The sequence below is a fragment of the Dasypus novemcinctus genome, chromosome 13 (assembly GCF_030445035.2).
Source record: "Dasypus novemcinctus isolate mDasNov1 chromosome 13, mDasNov1.1.hap2, whole genome shotgun sequence".
Classification (NCBI taxonomy): Eukaryota; Metazoa; Chordata; class Mammalia; order Cingulata; family Dasypodidae; genus Dasypus; species Dasypus novemcinctus.
In genome coordinates, this window is record NC_080685.1 from 65584535 (window position 1) to 65606379 (window position 21845).

General features: G+C 41.3%; 1 protein-coding gene and 1 long non-coding RNA gene across 3 annotated transcripts in view; one reads left to right on the forward strand and one right to left on the reverse strand.

The window, feature by feature from the left end:
* The window catches only part of EDEM3 (ER degradation enhancing alpha-mannosidase like protein 3), an 83563-nt gene extending 80470 nt beyond the window's left edge, over nt 1-3093 (reverse strand). Inside the window, exon 1 of one of the 2 annotated variants that reach the window (XM_058274855.2) lies at nt 2634-3093. In XM_058274855.2, coding sequence (XP_058130838.1) covers nt 2634-2794 — 161 coding nt within the window. In that variant the 5' untranslated portion in view covers nt 2795-3093. The remainder of the gene's footprint in view (nt 1-2633) is intronic. The other variant, XM_058274854.2, reaches the window with a different exon arrangement.
* Nucleotides 3094-3372: 279 nt separating this feature from the next.
* The window catches only part of LOC131273061 (uncharacterized), a 51473-nt gene continuing 33000 nt past the window's right edge, over nt 3373-21845 (forward strand). The window contains exons 1-5 of the long non-coding RNA XR_009180178.2: nt 3373-3499; nt 5974-5998; nt 6093-6988; nt 10114-10271; nt 10549-10617. This is a non-coding gene — a long non-coding RNA (uncharacterized lncRNA). The remainder of the gene's footprint in view (nt 3500-5973; nt 5999-6092; nt 6989-10113; nt 10272-10548; nt 10618-21845) is intronic.

The window sequence follows — 21845 nt, forward strand, 5'->3', positions numbered from 1 at the left end:
TATCTATTCAACAACTGGATAAAAATATATTGGGAATCAGAGTCACAATTCAAAGATTATGTGTCTGTCCTTTGCTTTAAAATCATTTTTTAAGTCACCGTTTTCTAAAGTTTCATTACCTGCCAACATACTATAGAAATCAAACATTTTATACTTCCTTTTTTATTTTTAAGTGAAAAGGTAACAAAACCTACTGCTGTAACATTAAAAAAAAACACACACAAAAAACAATGAATTACAGGTAGGGAAACCACATATATCCAGGTAGATAATTTCACAAACTATAAATTGCAAACAATTGAGCAATTGCTTACTATTTGTGACAATTCCAGTCTTTATTATCTGTTTGGTTTGGAGAATGGAGAAAGGGTTGAGGCATTTCAAGTCAATCTGGTTTTACTTTTCCAGTTAAAAATTAATTTTGGTCAAAAACACGTTATCCTTATTTCAAAATAAAATGTTTTTAAACATGGCAATCCACTGATTTTTAATAAAGGAAATAAAGGGAAGTGGTAGTCAAATAAGATACTTGCTATCCTTAATTATTTTCTTTCCAAGTCTTATAGAAGGGCAACACGGTAAAGAGAAAGTGGGCTCTAGAGTCAGATCAGGTTTTGATTATAAGCTCCACCACTCAGTAGATCCTGACTTTGAACAAGTCAACCTTGAGTCTGTTTCCTCATCTGCAAAACAGGGATCACACCTACCTCATTAAGAAATAGTGAGGATTACAGAGATAACATATGCAAAGTGCTTGGCACAGAGCAGGGTATTCAGTTAAAAAAAAAAAAGTTACCAATGATATATTTAATTAGTAAAGAGAGAATTTAAGATATTTAATTATTAGGGGAAAGTGGATGTAACTTAAGCAACTGGGCTCCCATCTACCATATAGGAGGCCCAGGGTTCAATTCCCAAGGCCTCCTGGTGAAGGCAAGCTGGCCCAACACAGCAAGCTGGCCCAGGAGGGGAAAGCTGGTCTGTGCTGAGAGCTGGTACAGCAAGATGATGCAAGAAAAAGAGACACAGAGGAAAGACAGTAAGAGACACAGCAGACCAGGGAGCTGAGGCAGTGCAAGAGATTGAGCCTCTCCCACTCCAGAAGGTCCCAGGATCAGTTCCCAGTGCTGCCTAAAGAAAAGACAAGCAGACAAGACGAAGACACAGGGAGTGGACACAGAAAGCAGACAGCAAGCACGAAAACAATGGGAGGGAGGGCAGGGGATAAATCTTTTTAAAAAAATTCTTTAGGGTTTACTGGTCATTTGGGTTTGATAGCTGATACTTTATTTTCTATCAGAAGAATTTTGTTTTATTTTAAAACGAACACAATACTCATTCCTATAACAATTTAAATAATTTATTTAAATAAAATAAAACCTGAAGTTCCCTTTCCTCTCTATCCTAACCCCATCTTTCTACTGGAAGGAAGGATGGGAGGGAAGAAGTTGAAACATGGGACAATACCATACATATTATTCTACAGCTTGCTTTTTTGTTCTTGTTGGTTTTGGGAATATATCCTGGATAGCCTTCTAACCTTCAACCTTATTCTATGAATATTGTTCCACAACAAGAATGTAACATTTCCTTCCCAAGAATAGTTTCGATCTTTCAAAATACATATCCTTGTACCCTTATCTCTGTATTATATTAGAAGTGCTTTTTTATTTCTTTAGGGTAGAAATATGAATCAGAGCATATACAATTTAAATTTTAGCAGATACTGCCAGTTACAGCAATTTACACTTCTACCAAGTGTTCTCTCACACCTTAATAAGCCAATTCTGGATCCACGTGTTTCACTTTTACTAATCTGATGGGGAAAAATTCAGCTATCTCATTGTTTTAATCTGCATCTCATATTTGTGAGGTTGAGTAACTTTTCATGTTTACTGGCCATCTGCAATTCCTCTTCTGTGAATTAACTGTTCTGTCCTTTACCCACTTTCTACTGGGTTCTTGGCTTTTTCCTTACTTATATGTGGTACCTCTCTGTATGTTAAGACTATTGACTCTAATTAAATATTGTCAATAAAACTGACAATTTTTATGAACTTTAGGACTGGTAAAATTAATTTGAGGGGCATAAATAGTCATACTTAATCGGGTTTTTAAAAATAATACCATCAAATATTCTGTCCTACTACGAAAATGCAGGATAAGAAAGCACTGAAAGTTAGCAAAACGTGTAAAGTTCAAGCTCCCATAAACGTCCCTTTTCCATAACAGGTGTAAACACTATTTCCTTAACTTCCGTGAACTCAGCAACATTTTCCTACATGGGAGCTCACTTAGCCAGAAATCTAAACATGCCTCCGACCAAAGACAATCACAGGTAGCCCCGTGCATGGCCAAAGACTTGGCAGCCGCCTTGAGACCCAGAGGCTGGCGTCAAGGAGCCGGCACCTGTCACCGACGGTTCGAGCTACATATAACCCAGACAGTCCCCCGAGGTCACATCGCGGGCGGCGGCCCCACCTCCCCGACCCTGCCCACCCGGGTCCTCGCGCGGCGACGGCCGTCCCAGCCGCGACAGTAGTGACCACTGCGCGCCCGAGTCGCAATGACAGGCACCGCGCCTGTGGTCAGCTTCAAGGGGAAACCCACCCTAGGCAGCCAAGGTCCCTTACCCAAGCTTCTGTTTCTCCTCCCTACTCATGGGTGCAGCCCCCGCCGTCCACACCGACGTGGCCGAAACCAGGCAGAGTGCGGTCGCCGCCGCCACTAGGCTCCATGGCGCTCGCTGGGGAACCGGAGACCCACAGCCCCAGCAGCCGCCGGCTTCGCTCATGGCCCCGCGGTTCCGCGCACGCGCAGCTGCTACGCCCGGCGGGTGGGACACATCGCCGGACGCTGGTGGCTAGGGGGCTGCGAGCCGTGCAAAGGGCGGTATGCGGAGTAACGCGCACGGCCGCGGGCACCGAGCTATTTTCCGAAGCCACCGAGCCGGTCCCCAGAGCTGGCGCTGCCACCGCCCTCCGCCCTCAATAGCCCGGGAGCACCTCCCCCAGCTTTCCGGTGTCGTAGTCTAGGAAACCGCCTCCCCAACGGTACTTCCGGGTAGGGCTGAACTTGTTGAGCCTCAGGACCAAAGGGGACCGGATCGGAGCCGGGCTGCCTTCAGCGACAGGAGAGTGCATTGGCCAGGAGAAGTGAGACGTGGACAAAAGGCGGGACTGAGGAGGGGCCTCTCGCTTTGACCCTCCCCCAACCAGCGAACTTGCGACCTGAGGACTACCAGTCCCAGTGTGCACTGCTTCCTCCTCGGCTCTTCCTCAGTCCGATTCAGGAACCTGCTCCCTAAATTTCCAACCCCGGGTGGGCGCGCTGCATTCTGGGACGTGTGGTCCCTCCGAGTGTCACGGGCGGTCCCAGGGATCCCTCCTGCCCCGACGCCGTGCGGCCGGTCCTGCTTCCGTAGGTTGCCTAGTCCGGGGGAACCCGTCAGCTATGTATGCCTCTTCCTGCGAATGACGTTTCCCACAGGACTGGCGGGGTAGGGCTCACAGGTCCTCAGGTTCCTATTGATATCATAGGGAGTCCTGTTGAAGGAGTCCCCTGCCCTCAGAAAGTTTATAAAACAATAACAGCAAAATTAATTGGGCCTCTGACGGTATTGTGGTGAGGGCTTTACTTGCTTTATCTCGTTTACTCTTAATTCTAATAGGTAAATACTATTATCCTCATTTTGCAAATGAGGAAACCGAGGGGCAGAGAAATTGGTGAAGAAGCACTCATCACACTGCTGGATTAGATTCCAACCAGAACTAACCCCTGCGCAGTACAGCATGAAGGAAGACGTTGAGGCTCAAAACATTTTTAGTTACTGTCTAAAGAGCTCAGTGTAGGGAGAGAGCGGTGCGGGCTACAGTGGTTAGAAAAAGTTTTATGGCGGAGACCAGACCTTGCAATTAGTTTTGATGATAGAGACCCAGGTTAAGCACTGGTAAAATGGCAAGTAGGTTCCTCTTGAAAACACAAATTATTTTTGTTGTGTGATAATTCAGTAAATCGGTGCACAGTTTAGGAGCTTGGGTGTGGCCTTTATAACCACAGCAAGTCTCTTATTCCTCCCCTTAGCATCTTTCAGCTTTTTCTGGAAACTTTTCTTCATTGGCCTCTGTCACCTTGCATTCTTCTCTTACCTTTCTGAGCAGCCATTCAGGCAACATCAATAACTCTTCTTCCTTCACCACCCTTCTCTACTTCTTAAAATGCAGGTACCCTCTTAAGGTTTTCTTTTTGTCCTTTTTTCTCTTTGTACTCTATTCTCCCTTGTGATTTCTTCTACTAATATGGATTCAGTTATTATCTTTTTATGGTTGATTTCTAGATCAATATCCGTCTTTATCTCTAGATCCACATTTTTGCCTCCCTAATAGAAATTTCCATGTCTGGCCTGTGGGTTGCTCAAACATAATATGATCTCTGTTTCAAATTATCAGTCAGAATCATCACCAACGCATCCTCCTCTTGCATGGCCTATGCCCAATCAATTGCCATATTATATAGTGTCTACCTCGGCTATCTTCCAAATCACTAACTTTCTGTTCCCACTTTTGTTCCATTTCAGGACTTCATTGCCTCATTCCTGAACCATTGCAGTGACCTTCTAAATGATTTTTCTGCCCTCCTACTTTCCTCTACATTGCTATCAGAGTTCACATTCAAGGACATACACAAGGAAGGGGATGTGGCTCAAGTGATTGTGCTTCCACTTACCACATGAGAGGTCCCAGGTTCGGTTCTGGAGCCTCCTGGAGAAGGCAAGCTGGCCCCGCGAGCTGACGTAATAAGATGATGCAGAAAAAGAGACACAGAGGAAAGACAATGAGAGACACAACAAATTAGGGAGCTGAGGTAGCTCAGGTGATTGAGCATCTCAGTACCATGTGGGAGGTCCCAGGTTCAGTTTCCAGTGCCTCCTAAAAAGAAGACAAGCAGACACCCAGAACACACAGCAAACAGACGCAGAGAACAGACAGCAACTGCAAACAATGAGGGGAGGGGGATAAATAAATTAAAAAAGACCTAAACCCTCTGAAGTATTTAATCCTAATGAGATCATTAACATAAATTCTCATCCTAAATCCTTTCCATGCCTTTGCTCACTATCTTGCTACTCCACCGTCCCTTTCTGTGGAACACCTACTACTCATTCAGGCTTGGCTCAGATTCTCTCTCCACAAACCCTTCTAAAACTTCCAGTCAGAAGTCACCCTCTCCCCTGTTCTTCTATTGTATTCTGTGTCTCTATTATTGCATTTTTCAAAGTCTAGCACGTCCAATGGATTGTGATCACTTAGAGGGTATTAACTATAGCTTATTTATCCATGTATATTCCAAAACTCCAACGAAAGTGTTTTCCTGTTATAGATGCTCAATACATATTGAATATACTCATTTGTGCTTCAGTGTCCTTATCTATTAAGTGGGAATAATATAGTCCCTTTATTTACATGAATGCTGTGAAAACACATGAGATGATTTCTTGTACAGTGTTTAATTTTATCCATTTTAAGGATCTGCAACCCTACATTGGTTCCATCCTGGATCCTTTTTGGCAGCCTTAACGATGAAAGTAGCCAAATAAATAAATACCTGTGAGTTGGTCTTGGCTCTGGGAACAGAACATGACAAACTAAAAGTCAACACCACTCAGTCAATATTTGAGAACTACAAATAAGGAAAATAGAGAAATAATGACTTCAGTTACTCTGAAATATATTCAAGTCAATTGTTTGTAGTGGATTATTGGTAATACCTCTGTTTTCTTTAACTTCCTGATGTTCCAAATCTGTAAGTCAAAACTGGCAACTAACTATCATTAAGAAACATTGTACTCAAGAAGAATTACCGGCTTTTAACGTTTAGCACTTTCTGAGGTTTTTTTCCTTGGTCTATTTGTTTTTAAGCTAACACTGCTTTTTCTTTTTCTTTTTTTTTTCTTTTTTTTTTTTGCGGTACCAGGGCCAGAGATTGAACCCAGGACCTCGTAAGTAGGAAGCCAGCGCTCAACCACTGAGCCATACCAGCTCCTCTGAGTTTGTTTTTTCTTTTGTTTGCTTGTTGTTTGTTTTTGTTTTTAGGAGGCACTGGAACCAAACCCAGGACCTCTCATTTGGGAAGCAAGTGCTCAACCACCTCAACTACATCCACTCCAACACTGCATTTTGAAAGGGTATAAGGAGGTCCAGAGAAGGTTCTCTTTTGACTTGCTAAGTAATGAGCATCTTTTTCTCCCTTACTGAAATTCCATTTCTAGCCAATGGTCGAATCCATTTTTCTCTGATCTCCACAAAACCATAAGAAGAAAAGTATTTGTAGCCTAAAAAATACTGTTTCTTATCATGTGTAAAGTAGAACCCATCAAAGTGAAAGAATAAATTGTATTTTAAAAGGGAATGCATTTTAACCTATCAATGGAAATAATAGAAAGTCTTATTAGCTAATTGGAAGTTGAGGGACACTAGGGAAAATTTACATCCATTATTTTTAAGTCAACACATTATTTTAAAACCTATACACTTTGTGATAAAAATATAAAAAAAGATATACAAGTTAATCAACAGAGATGTGGCATTACATAAGGGGGAACACTGGTAGAAAGCACTTGAGAATATGAATAAGGACTTTTTTTTAAAAGAATATGGAACAGATTTTAGGCCTGTAAAATCCATTTAAAAAGCAAAGAAATAAGAGCCATTTATAAAATGCCCTTTAACCCAGTTCAGAATTTGTTTGTGCAGCCTTGTGGCTTATATAAACATGTATGATCACCTATAGTCCTCTTTCCTTTCCTGTCAAGATAGGTCAGGAGTTAGGGAGGGGTAGGAGGCCTGAGTGTAACAAGATGAATTCACAAACATGAGAGAGAGAGGCTCCACTTTAATATTATAGCTCAGAAAAAGTCCCAGGAGGCTGGGGCCAGCTGTGTGAGATGGTCACAGAACAGCAGTTACTCCTAAATGACGTGACTACTTCAGTAAGTCAGATTTAATTACTCTTGAAATTGTAGTGTAGAATTTGGGAGTGGTGGTTTTGTCATTCTTCAAATCACTTTTCCTATTATTTGATAGTGTGTGGAATTTACAGAATGCTTTTCCTAAGAACCCAGTCTAGTAAACATTAAATAGAAACAGTGCTTCTATCTTTGCAACTATGGACGTTAAGGCCCTAGAAAGAATACTTCATCAAGAAGGGACTCAGTGAATGTTGTGGACTGGCTCCCTGTCTGGCTATCTCACTGACTTATCCAATTTCTAAGAAGGAAAATAGGAGAATTCAGATGATTCATTATCCCACAAAGATGACTTTAGGGCTTTTCCACTTAATTATGATTTGGGATTTCAAAATCACTATCAGAGTATTATCTTACTTCTCACAGTGTCATCAGCTCTCCCAAGCAAGAGATTTTGCTCTTAGGTCATTCTGTGACTGGGTTTGTCTCATTTAGTAAACATTTAGTTCATATATCATATGGATCTTCACAAGCAAGTGGGTCTTGCCTCTGGTCCCTTTCCTAAACCTCCATTTTGGACCAGCAGGTTAATTGCTGCTTAGCATTTTGGTCTGGCAACAAGGTTGTCATTCAGCATTTCACAATTGTAGCACTGTGGCAAAGAACTCTGCCTCTGAGCCAGTTCTACCACTCACCGGTCAAGTGACTTTAAGCAGATAACTGTACTTCTTTGTGCTTTAATTCCTCTTTGCAAAATGGGGGTAAGAATAGTACCTACTGAGGCAGGTTGGTATAGGGAAAAGAGGAAAGACCTGGCAGACCCAGCAGAGAACATGGTCATGAGACTCCATCTGGAAACCCCCTGCTACTAAGAAAGCCAGAAAGACCCCATCTAGATCCTGGCCATAACGTCCCATTTGGAACTCTTTCTGGGATCAAGGGGAAGCCCCAGATATCTCAAAACAAAGGGCCTCTTCATTGGGCCCCTGAGAGCTGACAGGTGGGGCAATCAATCAGAACAGTAAGCAGCTGGGCCCCCTCCCCGACATTAGGAAAGGGGAGCAGGAAAAGCTTTAACAAGGCCTGACCTGGGGCCCCACGTGCATGACTCATCCTTCAGCACACCCACAATGTGCTCTTTTTTCTTTTCTTCTTTCTTAATAAACTCTTTACTCCCTTGCCTACCTTCTGGAATGTACTTGAATTTTTTTCTGTGCTCTATAAGCCAAGAACCGAGAAGCCCACAACCCAGAGCCATTCACTGACATATTTGGTGAGCCATGGCAGGAGACATTCCCGGGTCCCAACTGAAGACTGGTGAATCTAGGCTTTTTTTTAAAAAGATTTATTTATTTATTTCTCTTCCCCCCACCCCACCCCAGTTGTCTGTTCTCTGTGTCTATTCGCTGCGTGGTCTTCTTTGTCTGCTTCTGTTGTTGTCAGCGGCACAGGAATCTGTGTTTCTTTTTGTTGTGTCATTTTGTGTCAGCTTTCCGTGTGTGCGGCACCATTCCTGGGCAGGCTGCATTTTCTTTCGCACTGGGCGGCTCTCCTTACAGGGCACACTCCTTGCGCGTGGGGCTCCCCTACACGGGGACACCCCTGCGTGGCAGGGCACTCCTTGCGCGCATCGGCACTGCGCATGGGCCAGCTCCACACGGGTCAAGGAGGCCCGGGGTTTGAACCACGGATCTCCCATGTGGTAGACGGATGCCCTATCCACTGGGCCAAGTCCACTTCCCGAATCTAGGCTTTTTAATTAAATTCTGTCTGTGCCCTCTTTTGTTTTATTAGCGAAGTCCCCAAGACACGCACCCTGGGCCATGCCTGGAAGTTTGTTCTTTACTCAGCCCCTAGGAAGCCCTGAAGTTCCCTAATGGGTTCTTAACAAGGGGTCTGTGAGCTTGAATAGAAATTTAAAAAATCATTCTTGTGGGGATGTTAATATGATTACTTATTAAATAATATGTAGTATAGTGTGGACTTAGTAAGGGGTCTGTGGTTTTCACCTGCCTGGCAAAGGGGTCTATGGAACAAAAAAGGTTAAGAATACCTGCTCTTAATCCATTTCCTCTGGGTCCCCCAAGGCTGTTTGCCTATAAGCCACAGCTCAGTCTCTGCTTCTTAACGTGCTTCTTAATGTCTGATTTAACCTCAAACTCGGTTCCTGGCAGTGGCCTTTGCCATGGCCACTTTCTAAGACCTCTGCAAGAATAGGCCGAAATAAAGGTTTCAAGCCAGCCCTCTTCTAGGGAAAACATTTCAGCTTGGCAGCTTTGGTCCGGAACCTAGGTCCAGACATCTCCCAAGCCCTAGTTCACCCCAGGGATGCCCAGGCACATGGTCTCTGTGATTTCCAGGACACTGGGAACCAGAGAAGCAACTCAAAATGTCCCCTAAGACTTAAGTGGCTTGGGTGCTTTGGTTTGGAGGCTAAAAGTTCAGTCAGGCTGTGATCTGGGATGCCAGAGCAGCTGGCAGATATTTTTCCATTTCTCCCTAGAACACTGGGCAGCTTCTCTAGCATTCCAGCAGATTCCACATTGGAGTGTCCTCTCAGGAACTGGGACAACCTGACTACTGATGGTCTAAACAGAAGAGGCTAATCTTTTCCTGTCACACCACATGGCTGCGGTACAGCCAAGAGTAGGCTTTGCATGGGACTCTGAATCCAGTTTAACCTGTGTAAGAAAAAAGGAGGGGACAGGCAGATATGAGGGACAGAGACCATGTGGTCACATGTCTCCTTAAAGGGATGAGGAAATGCATTATCACACTGGTTAATTTTAATAAACTCAGGGAAATTACTCAGAGGCTGAATCTAGAAACCCAGCTTTAGTTCAAGGAAAGCTAGTTGAGGCAATAAAAATACTCTCTGCTGGATACTGACTCAAGAAGGACAGATCCTCCTAGGAATTCACTTTATTAGCTTGTTTGACTTGGATATCTGCAAAAAAAAAAAACAACAAAAACAAACTCAAACTTTCCCTGGGTCCCCAGACTTCCATTAACTCCCTTTTAGAAACAGCCTTCTCACTTTTCAGCAATCGACACCATACCACCAAGATGGAGAAGGTAAGGAACAGCAGGTGCAAGGCTGGGACAGGCTTACCTTTTAACTGCCACCATTAAAGGCACTGTCACCTCAGGGCCATCTGAATCCAGGCTATACATCAGCAGAAACCTGGCCCCAAGCTTCCTAAGCAACTGGACCACTGGGGCCTTGCTCCAGGGAGGACAGAAGAGGCCTGAAATCACACGTGAGCCATCAACCAGGAGAAGACTCTGGTGACCCTTGATGTGGCAGGTAAAATCTTTAATTTCTTAACATGGGAGCCACTTAATTGGACCTAACCTGCTACTGTGGACCTTTCTAACCTCACTTGTGCCTAATAATGGGAGTAAATTGGAAATCAGGATCTAAGCCATTTACTAAGCCTCTCTCCTATAGAATAAGGAACCTTTCATATGCCGTAAGTTAAGATAAAAAATTTCCTGGAGAATGGCTTCCATCAGTTCTTTCCTTATACTAAGTGTGTAAAATTCTCTCTTCTGTTCTAAGGTTTGTTTCCCTTAACTTTCAGTCTGTTCATGCCTGAGAACTTGTAAATCAGATTTGGGATCACCAGTTACAAAATGGATAAAGATGAAAGGTAACCTGAAAATGAGTCTTTAAATTTCAATACTATCCTGCAATTGAATTTGATGTATAAAAGAAATCACAGGAGGGGCAAGATGGCATTGGAGTAAGTGCACCCACATCATCTCTCCTACAAAAAAAAAAGACTGAGTAAGGGCAAAATCCTGCCTGACTGAGTTGTTTTGGGAACCCACAAAGCAGGAGGCTTCAGGGCATCGATCTGGAAAGAGTGCAACAAAAAGAGTGATTGCTCAAGGTAAAACCATAGGTTTCTGGCACTTGAGGCTGGAGCTGTGGGACAGCTAAGCTTCTCCCTCAGGGCAGGAAACTGCCATGTTCCCTAACTCTTGCCAGTCAGCTGGAAGAGACAAACTCCAAGAGTGAGAGGGTTCTGGTGAAAGGTGGAGAGGGATCCCCTGAGTATGCATTCTTTTGTCTGGACCCCCTTTTTTTGAGCTTTGAGGAGCATAACAGCTGGCTTGAAGAGAAACCAGGAAAAGAGGAGAAGCAAATCTGCTGAAGCAGCCTGATTTACCTAACTTCCCTGGATAGGGAAAATTGGTCTGGGAGAAGGTGGAGTCAGGCAATTAACTAGTTCTGTGCAACTCAGCTAAGGGAGGCGGACAGTAAGAAGTGCTTAGTAAGCTTCCAAGAGCATATTTAGGGTTCCCAACAAGGTGTGGGTGCTCTCTCTCAAAGAGACTGAGAGCCATTTTTTTCTGTGGTAAATTAAGTCACCAGGCTCCCATTTGAATTTCAAAAGGGAACTCTCACATAGGTTATTGCTTCCTGCTGCCCTGGGAGAGAAAGCAGTTAGAAAAAAAGGAGAAAGGGAGACAGATTCCTAATTAGCAGTTTATCCAATTGCAAAGAGTTAATCCCACCCCAGGATTGAAAAGCTAATCAACCCAGCAGAAAGGTTTGGCTCAGAGGAGGAATTTCACATTGAATATACAAGGTCTCTAATTCAATTCCCAGCTCCTCATAGAGTAGTGATACACTGGGATATTAAATATCTAGCTGATATTTTAGGACAGTGAAAATATAGACATTATCTTTGTTTTAACTTCCCTTGGGTCTCTTATTTTTCCTAAAAAAAAAGATTACTTTTTTTTATATAATTTAACTTAGTATACTAACTAAAACCCACTTCAAAATCTGTAGTGAGAAAACTGCAGGGTAATTGATTGATAAACACTGGCAGCATAACAAGCTGCACAGGGCTTATGAGGGAAGTCTGTTTATTCTTAGTATTTGGTTGACTCCTTGCTTATGAGTTTGTCTGATTTTGTTTGTTTGTTTGTTTTCTAGTCTTTGTCCTTCTTTATCCCACCCCCTTTTCTTTTCTTATTCTGATTAGGTGCTGCCTAATCAGGTGTTTCTTGTTTGCTGTGTTTCCTCTTCCTTGATTTCCTCTATTCCATGTGTACTGATTTTAGCTACCAATGCTGTCTCTTTTCCCTCCTACATCTTTCTATCTTCCACCTTCTATTGTTGCTCTTACATTTCACCTCTCTTTGATTAGTCCCAAAGTTTTCTGGCTTTTTATTTGTAACACTTCTATTTTCTACCTTTTATTAACTCTTTCTGTTTTTGGCCTTTCTTTTCTCTTTCCCTCTCTCCTTATCACACTGGCCTTTTAATTCATACGATATTCTTCTCCATATACAGTTTCCCATCCTTGTAGGTACTCCACTTTTTTATTCCTATAACTTGACACTGCTTACATGAGTTTAATATTCATTCTCCTAGGTCTTATACGGTTTTCTACTACTTTTTACTATCAACATTACTATTATACTTTTTCTTTTCTTACCTCTTTTGTTTTCCCTGGCCCTAATCTTTTTCCTTCAAGGGAACTTAGATGTCAACAAGAAAAGAGAATAAGAACAAAATGTCAAGAAGAAAACTTAACACACACAAAAAACCCCAGCAACTAAATAAAACTCAAGACTAGAGGGAGAGGCTAATCAACTGAAAAAACCCATCAAGATAAAACGATGACCAGACATCAACAAAAAATTACAAACCATACCAATAATAAGGAAGACATGGCCCAGTCCAATGAACAAACTAAAAACCAGGAAGAGGTGCAAAATATTGAGCAACTAATCAAAGCTGTGCAAATAAACATCATGGACCAACTTAATGAAGAGAAGGAAGAGATTAAGGATATTAAGAAAACACTTGGAGAGCATACTGAAGAAATTATAAATATACACCAAAAGATAATGGATACGATGGTGATGAATGGCACAGTCCAAGATATCATAAAGATACTCTCAGCAAACAACAGAACATTTGAACAGGCCGAGGAAAGAATTAGTGATGTGGAAGACAGTACATCTGAAATCAAACAGATAGTAGAATTGATACATAAAAAAATGGAAAAATCCAAAGGGACTTAGGTATTTGAATGACAACACAAAACACACAAACCTAAGCCTTATAGACATCCCAGAAGGAGAAGAGGAGGGAAAGGAGACAGAAGGGGTGTTGGAGGAAATAATGTCTGAAAGCTTTCCAAACCTATTGAGGGAGATGGATGTACATGTCCAGGAGGCACAGCGCACCCCCAAATGGTATAAATCCAAAAAGATCTACTCCAAGGCATATACTTGTCCAATTATCCAATGCTCAAGACAAACAGAAAATACTTAAGGCAGCAAGAGAAAAGAGAACCATCACATACAAGGGAAGCTCAATAAGATTAAGTGCTGATTTCTCACCTGAAACCACTGAGACAAGAAGACAGTGGTATGACATAGTCAAGGTACTGAAAGAAAAAAATTTCCAGCCAAGAATACTCTATCCAGCAAAGCTGGCATTCAAAAATGACGGAGAGTTCAAAATATTCATGGATAAACAGTAACTAAGAGAGTATACCAATAAGAAACCTGCCCTTCAAGAAATAGTTAAGATAGTTCTGCAGGTTGAAAGAAAAAAACAGGAGAGGCAGAGTTGGAGGAGAGTGTAAGAACAACTAAAAAGACAAAAAGAGAAATTATAAATAGCATATGAAATACACAAACCCAAAGAAAATATGACTGATGTAAGTAATTCCTTGAGAGTAATAACACTGAATGATAATGGATTAAGCTCAACAGTCAAGAGACACAGATTAGGAGAATGGATAAGGAAATATGACCCATCTGTATGCTGTCTACAAGAAACCCACCTTAGACCCAGGGATTCAAGGAGGTTGAAAGTGAATTGCTGGAAAACAATCTTACAAGCAAACAATAACCAAAAAAGGACAGGAGTAACTATACAAATATTGGACAAAATAGACCTTAAATGCAAAACTATTGTGAGAGACAAAGATGGGCACTATATATTAGTAAAAGGGGTAATCTTTCAAGAAGAAAGACCAATCATAAACATTTATGCACTTAACCAGTGCACCTCAAAATATATGAGGCAAACACTGGAAAAACTAAGTGGGGGGAATAGATGCATCAAAATTTATAGTGGGGGACTTTAATACACAACTATCAAAATTAGAGAGAACATCTCAACAGAATCAATAAAGAAGCAAAGGTTAGAGGATCTAAACCTAACAGATATATACAGAACACTACACCCAAATACAGCAGGATATACATTCTTCTCAAGCACACATGGATCATTCTTCAAGATAGACCACATTCTAGGCCACTGAGAAAATCTCAATGAATTCAGAAAAATTGAAATCATAAAAAATAATTTCTCAGACCACAACAGAATGAAGCAATAAATCTGTAAGGGCCAGAGAACCAGATTAGGTGCAAAGATGTGGAAGTTAAGCAATACATTCTTAGACAAATAGTGACTCAAGGAGAAAATCTCAAAAGAAATCAGTAACTACCTTGAAACTAATAAAAATGACAACACAACATATCAAAGCTTATAGGATGCAGCAAAAGCTGTACTGAGAGGGAAAATCATAGCCATAAATTCATATATTAGAAAAGAAGAAAGAGCTAAAATCAAAGACCTAACTGCACATTTGGGGGAATTTGTAAAACAAACAAACAAACTAACTAACCCCAAAAGAAGAAGAAAGAAAGAAAGAACAAAAATTAGAGCAGAACTAAATGAAATAGAAAATAAGAAAGCACTAGAAAAAATAAACAAAATAAAGGGCTATTTTTTTGAGATGATCAATAAAATCAACAAACCCTTAGCTAGACTAACAACAAAAAAGAGAGAGAAGACCCAAATACACAAAATAAGAAATGAGAAAGGGTATATCACCACCAACCTCACAGAAATAAAGAATATCATAAGAAGATACTTTGAAAAACTGTATGCCAACAAGAAGGACAATTTAGAGGAAATGGACAAATTCCTAGAAACACATAAGTAGCCTACATTGATGAATGAAGAAATTGGTAATCTCAACAAGCCAATCACAAGTAAAGAGATAGAATCCGCCATTAAAAACCTCCCAACTAAGAAGAACCCAAGGCCAGATGGTTTCACAGGCGAATTCTGCCAAACATTCCAGAAAGAATTAACACCAATCTTGCTTAAACTCCTACAAAAAACTGAAATAGAAGGAACATTGCCTAACTCATTCTATGATGGCAACATTACCCTAATACAAAAGCCCAAACAAAGACATCACAAGAAAGGAAAATTACAGACTAATCTCTCTAATGAACCTAGATTCTAAAACCCTCAACAAAATACTTGCTAATCATATTTGACAACACATCAAATGAATTATACACCAGGGCCAAGTGGGTTTCATCCCTGGTAAGCAAGGATGGTTCAACATAAGAAAATCAATCAATGTAATACACCACATAAAGAGATTGAAAGAAAAAGATCACACGATCATATCTATAGACATGGAAAAAGCATTCAACAAAATCCAGCACCTTTTCTTGATAAAAGCACCGCAAAAGATAGGAATAGAAGGAAACTTTCTAGGCATGATAAAGGGTATATACGAAAAACCCACAGATAACATCAGATACAATCATGAAGTCCTAAAATCTTTCCCTCTAGGATCAGGAACAAGACAAGGATGCCCACTAGCACCCCTTCTATTTAACATTGTGTTAGAAGTACTTGCTCAAGCACTGAGGCAAGAAACAGATATAAAAGGGATCCAAATTGGAAAGGAAGAAGTCAAAATTTCACTATTTGCAGATGACATGATCTTATACATAGAGAGCCCTGAGAAATCTACAACAAAGCTTCTAGAACTTATAAAGTTTAGTAAAGTCACAGGTTATAAGATCACTGCACAAAAATCAGTAGCATTTCTGTACACCAATAATGAGCAATCTGAGGAGGAAATCAAGAAAAAATACCATTTATAATAGTACATTAAAAAATTAAAAACCTAGGAATAAATCTAACTAAAGATGTAAAAGACTCAAACACAGAAAACTACACAACACTGTTAAAGGAAATCAAAGAAAACTCAAATAAATGGAACAATACTCCCTATTCATGGATAGGAAAAACTAAATATCATTAGGATGTCTATCCTACCCAAAATGATCTACAGATTTAACACAATCCCAATAAAAATCAACCCAGCATTTTTCTAATGAACTGGAAAAACTAACTATGAATTTATTTGGAGGGAAAAGGGGCCCCAAATAGCCAAAGACATATTGAAAAAGAAAAATGAAATCAGAGGAATCACACTACCTGACTTTAAAAAATACACTACAAAGCTTTAATGGTCAAAATGGCATGATAATTGGCACAAGGAGAGACAAACTGACCAATGGAACCAAATTGAGAGTTCTGATATAGATCCTTGCATATATAGTCATCTGATATTCAATGAGGCCACCAAGCCACTCAACTGGGAGAGAATGGCCTTTTTCACACAACTGGATATCCTTATGCAAAAGAATGAGAGAGGAATACTATCTCATGCCTTATACAAAAATCAACTCAAAATGGATCAAAGACCTAATGTAAGAGCCAAGACTATAAAGACCTCAGAAGAAAATGTAGGGAAGCATCTACAGAATCTTGTAATGGGAAATGGCTTCATGAACTTCACACCCAAAGCATGAGCAGCAAAAGAAAAAATAGATAAATGGGATTTTCTCAAAATTAAAATCTTTTGCACCTCGAAGGAGTTTATCAAGAAAGTGAAAAGACAGCCTACCCAATGGGAGAAAATATTTGATAACCATATATCTGATAGGAACCTAATATCAGCATATATAAAGAAATTCTATATCTCAAAAATAAAAAGACAAACAACCCATTTTAAAAATGGGCAAGAGATTTGAACAAATGCTTCTCCAAAGAAGAAATACAAATGGTTCAAAAGCACATGAAAAAATGCTCAACATCACTAGCTATTAGGGAAATGCAAATCAAAACTACAATGAGATACCATCTTACACCCATTAGACTGGTGGCTGTTAAAAAATCAGAGAACTACATGTGTTGGAAAGGATGTGGAGGAATGGGAACACTCATACACTGCTGGTGGGAATGTAGAAGTATCCACTCATTGTAGAGGACAGTTTGTAAGTTCCTCAAAAACCTAACTATAGATTTGCCATTTGACCCAGCAATTCCACTGCTGAGTATATATCCAGAAGAACTGAAAACAAGGACACAAACTGGTATTTGCACACCAATGTTCATAGCGGCATTTTTCACTAATGCCAAAAGTTGGAAGCAACCCAAATGCCCATCAACAGATGAATGGATAAACAAAATGGGTATATACATACAATGGAATACTACTCAGCTGTAAGAAGGAATATAGTACTAACTCACGGGATAACATGGATGAATCTTTTTTTTTCTTTCTCTCACCTTCTCCCCCCCTTCCCACCCGCCCCCCACCCCGTTGTCTGCTCTCTCTGTCCATTCACTATGTGATCTTCTGTGTCCACTTTGCATTCTTGTCAGTGGCACTGGGAATCAGTGTCTCGTTTTGTTGCATCATCTTGCTGTGTCAGCTCTCCGTGTGTGCGGTTCCACTCCTGGGCAGGCTCTCCTTGCAGGGGTGCACTCCTTGTGCATGGGGCTCCCCTACGTGGGGCACACCCCTGTGTGGCATGGCACTCCTTGCGAGCATCAGACCTTATGGTGAGTGAAGCAAGTCAGGCATTGAAGGACAAATAATACATGACCTCTGTGATATGAATTAGGCAAATCTGTCTCAGACAGCAGGAGAGTAGAAGATAGGATTACAGGAAATGGCGGGGGGGTGGGGGGAGAGGAAGTTTATGAGCCAATGCCCACATGGGTGAAATCTATGATAAAGTGGAGGTAAGTAGTTGTGCAGTGAAGAGATAAGACAGGGGTATCGGGATACTATTGGGTTGGGCTTTGCAGGCTTGAGGGTGGCTAGGTTTGGTAGGATGGGTCAGATGGTCCATGGAATTGGGGGAAGGGCTGGGGGGGGAGCAGGTGAACACAGGAGATTGTCAGGTATGTGGTTGAAACTATAATGTTGAGAAAACTCTTTAGAAAATACAATAAGGAAGGGTTATGTGTTTAAGGTGTTTGATGGAGGGCATCTGACACAGGGTGCACCTGAGCAGGCTTCTAGGGAGTGTGTGAGTGCTCATCTTCTCATAGTGTGCTCTATCAGTGGGTGGAGACCCATGCAATGAGCAGGAAGGTGTTGTACCCCCATCTGTGGAGGTCTCATTTTCTCAAACAGAGGGTAGGGTGTCTCTCAAGAGCATGGGTGGCTCCCAGTGGGGGAGGACAGACTAGTGTGTCAGGCCCTCAGCATTGTTGCAGGTATCTATGGATCTTGCCCTTCAGGCAATAGAGCTTGGTTGTCACTGTGGGCCCTGGGGGCAGGGGAGAAGGAATAAAGTAGATGGAAAAGTGGGTAACTGGTGGGCAATGGAGGTGTTCTGCATGATTGGGCATTGATGGATACAGGCCATGTTGAATAGTGTAAAATGTAAACCATAATGTAACCAAAAATTTATAAAAGTGTACAGTCTAAAATGTAAGCCATAATGTAAACCATAATGTAACCATGGTTGGTAGTTCTGTTTAAATATTTGTACATTAGTTGCAACAAATGTAACATCCACATGGAAAAAGATCATTGCTGGGGAGGGGGGCGGGGGGGAGGATGTTGGGTATTTGGGAGCCCTCTGTATTCTATATATGACTTTACTGTGACCTAAAACTTTTTTGAAGTCATAAAAAAAAAAGATGTAAGACACTGAGGAGGAAATGGAAGATTGCCTTGCCATTGTACATATACAGAAACACCTGTTATAGTGATGGAAGGCAAAACATCAAAAAAAATTTTTTATATTTTTCATTTTTTAAAGCCCCAATTTATTTTTTACCTTATTTTAGTTTTTCTAAATTATTATGTATTTTATTTTGAATATTTAAACCTATCATTACTATTTCATTTTCCTATTAATTTAATTTGGTAATGTATTTGGCTTCATTTTTGAAGAAGTGTTGGATCACAAAGAGGTTTCACTATGACACAGGAGGAGCATTGATGTGGGATGTCATTGATGGGGGATGCATGGGTAGGAGGGAGATTTCCAGGGCATGCATATAGGGTATATAGATTTGTTTGGGTGTTCGTTGGGTACTGACATAGTGGACAGAGTTTCACACAACAACTGAAGGAGTGCCTAGTTCCCATCCTGAGGAGCTCTGTTGCATTCCCCAATGGAACAGCAACAAACCCCCAAGCGCAAGGGCAAAGACCACTGAAGAAGGATGGTCCAATGATGGGCCCTTGATACTGATGACTTTGCTTATGAGCCTGTGTGCTTAAAATTTCAACTTGGCCTAGAGCTGCACAATGCTTAAGAGTTACCTCCTGAGAGCCTCCATGTTGCTCAAATGTGGTCACTCTCTAAGCCAAACTCAGCGTATAAACGCATTACTTTCCCCCCAGCATGGGACATGACTCCCGGAGATGAGTCTCCCTGGCGCCGAGGGATTACAACCAAGCACCGGCTGGTGATGCAACTAGAAAAAGATCTTGAATAAAAGGGGGAAATGGTAAAGACAAATGAGTTTATATGTCTAAGAGACTTCAAAATGAATTGGGAGATCATCAGAGGAGTCATGCTTATGCATATCTCAGCAGGAACTCAAAGACAGCCAAAGTAGATACAACCCCAGGTAGTGGTTCTCCTGAGGGCTACAGAGACACCCAGGTCCTACATCATGGAAGATAGCTCTGCAGTTCAGTGCCTTGCCAGTGGGCTCTACTTTGGAATTTGTGCTTCTGAGGTGAAGGAGTTGGACTCAGGTGTGACTTCCCTACTCATGCCTCTTCTGTCACTTTTACTAAACCTGTGGTTGTATGCTCAGGAGACTTGAATCTCTGTACTGTCCATGTGCAAGCTGGGTCCTGAGCCTCAGCAGAGTTGCAATACCTACTCTCCAGTTTGTTGGAATTACCCAGGTCCACTAATAAGGAGGTGAGGGTGGTTAACCACCACACCAAGGGACTGAGTCTACAACTGCAAGCAGGAGAATCCCCTCCATTAGCCATGTAGGATCTAAGCCCCCTCTCAATTGAGAGGTGGAATGGGCATCACCATCCGAGGATCCCCAGGATGGAGGAATAAAATACATTGGTATTCTACTATAGAATTATTGTGACTCTAGCAATGGAAAAAAATGTATCATTGATGTGGAGACAGTGGCCATGGGAGTTGCTGAGGGCAGGGAGAGGGAAAAAGAGGTGTGATATGGGGGCATTTTTGGGACTTGGAATTGTCCTGAATGATATTGTAGGGACAGATGCAGGACATTATATATCCTGCCATAACCCACTGGGATTATGAATGGACTGGGAGAGAGTGTAAACTACAACATAAACTATAACCAAAATGTATTCATCAAATGCAATGAATGTACCATGCTAAAGAAAGAAGTTGTTGATATGAGAGGAGTAGGGGTGTGGGGAATGGGATATATGAGAACCTCTTATATTTTTTAGTGTAACATTTTGTGTGATCTATATATCTTTTTTTAAAAAGATAAATTTTAAAAAATTAAAAAAGAAATCATAAGTGGAATTAGTTCAATTGCCAGAAAAGTGGGAAACTTAGCAACATCAATGTTACTGATAAAATTGTTTTAGTTGCTTAGTTAATAAATGAAAGTGCCTGTATTAGTCAGCCAAAGGGGAGCTGATGCAAAATACCAGAAATTGGTTGGTTTTTATAAAGGGTATTTATTTGGGGTAGGAGCTTACAGAGACCAGGCCATAAAGCATAGGTTACTTCCCTCACCAAAGTCTGTTTTCATGTGTTGGAGCTAGATGGCTGCTGACATCTGCGAGGGTTCAGGCTTCCTGGGTTCCTCTATTCCAGGGTCTTGCTTCTCTCTGGGTTCAGGGTTCCTCTCTTCCCAGGGCTTGCTTCTTCCTGACCTCAGGGTTCCTTTTTTCCTGGGGCTTGCTTCTCTTTCCTCTGTGTGCTTATTTCCTGGGCTCTAGCTTAAGGCATCAGCATCAAACTCCAACATCAAAACTCCAGCATCAAAAACCCTCAACTCTGTCCTTTGTTATGTCTTTTATCTGTGAGTCCCCACCCACCAAAATGTGGGACCTCAACACTCTAATGACGTGGCCCAATCAAAGCCCTAATCATAACTTAATCATGCCCAGGTACAGACCAGATCACAAACATAATCCAATATCTATTTTTGGAATTTATAACCTTATCAAACTGCTACAGTGCTCAATTCATTTTGAAGTAGAAACTAGGAATTGTAACTAAGAGTTAAGATCATTATATTGATGGCTTTATTATAAAACAGCAAAAGTATGATACCTGAAATTGCTATAACTGGGTAGATTTAGCCTAGACCTACTGTTGTGATAGTAATCTTAGACTAATTTACCTTTATTTATGGTTACTTCAGGTCAAAACTCACCCTTGCATATGCTTCCTGTAGTAATGGTAATTATACATTGATTGTGGTTATTTTAAGACTAGCTTCTCCCCTAGACCTCCTATTGTGATCATTCTAAACTGAGTTTGCCTTTGCTTATGGTTATTTTAGGACTGGCCTTACCCTTGGGTGCACTTGCTAACCTTTGTAATGGTAGCCACTCTATTCTCCCCTATTTGAATCCATGGAAACTTCTGCTCCCCATGGCTTAGAGAAAGGCAAATTTGAGACACCCCTGTCTCCTGTCTTTCCACTGGTGTTAGAAGCCCTGCTTTCTCTCTTGATTATTCAGGTGTGGATTCCAATTTTCCTGCTCTGAACAAGAGTGCAGAGGGACCCCACAAACTTTAAGGGACTTGC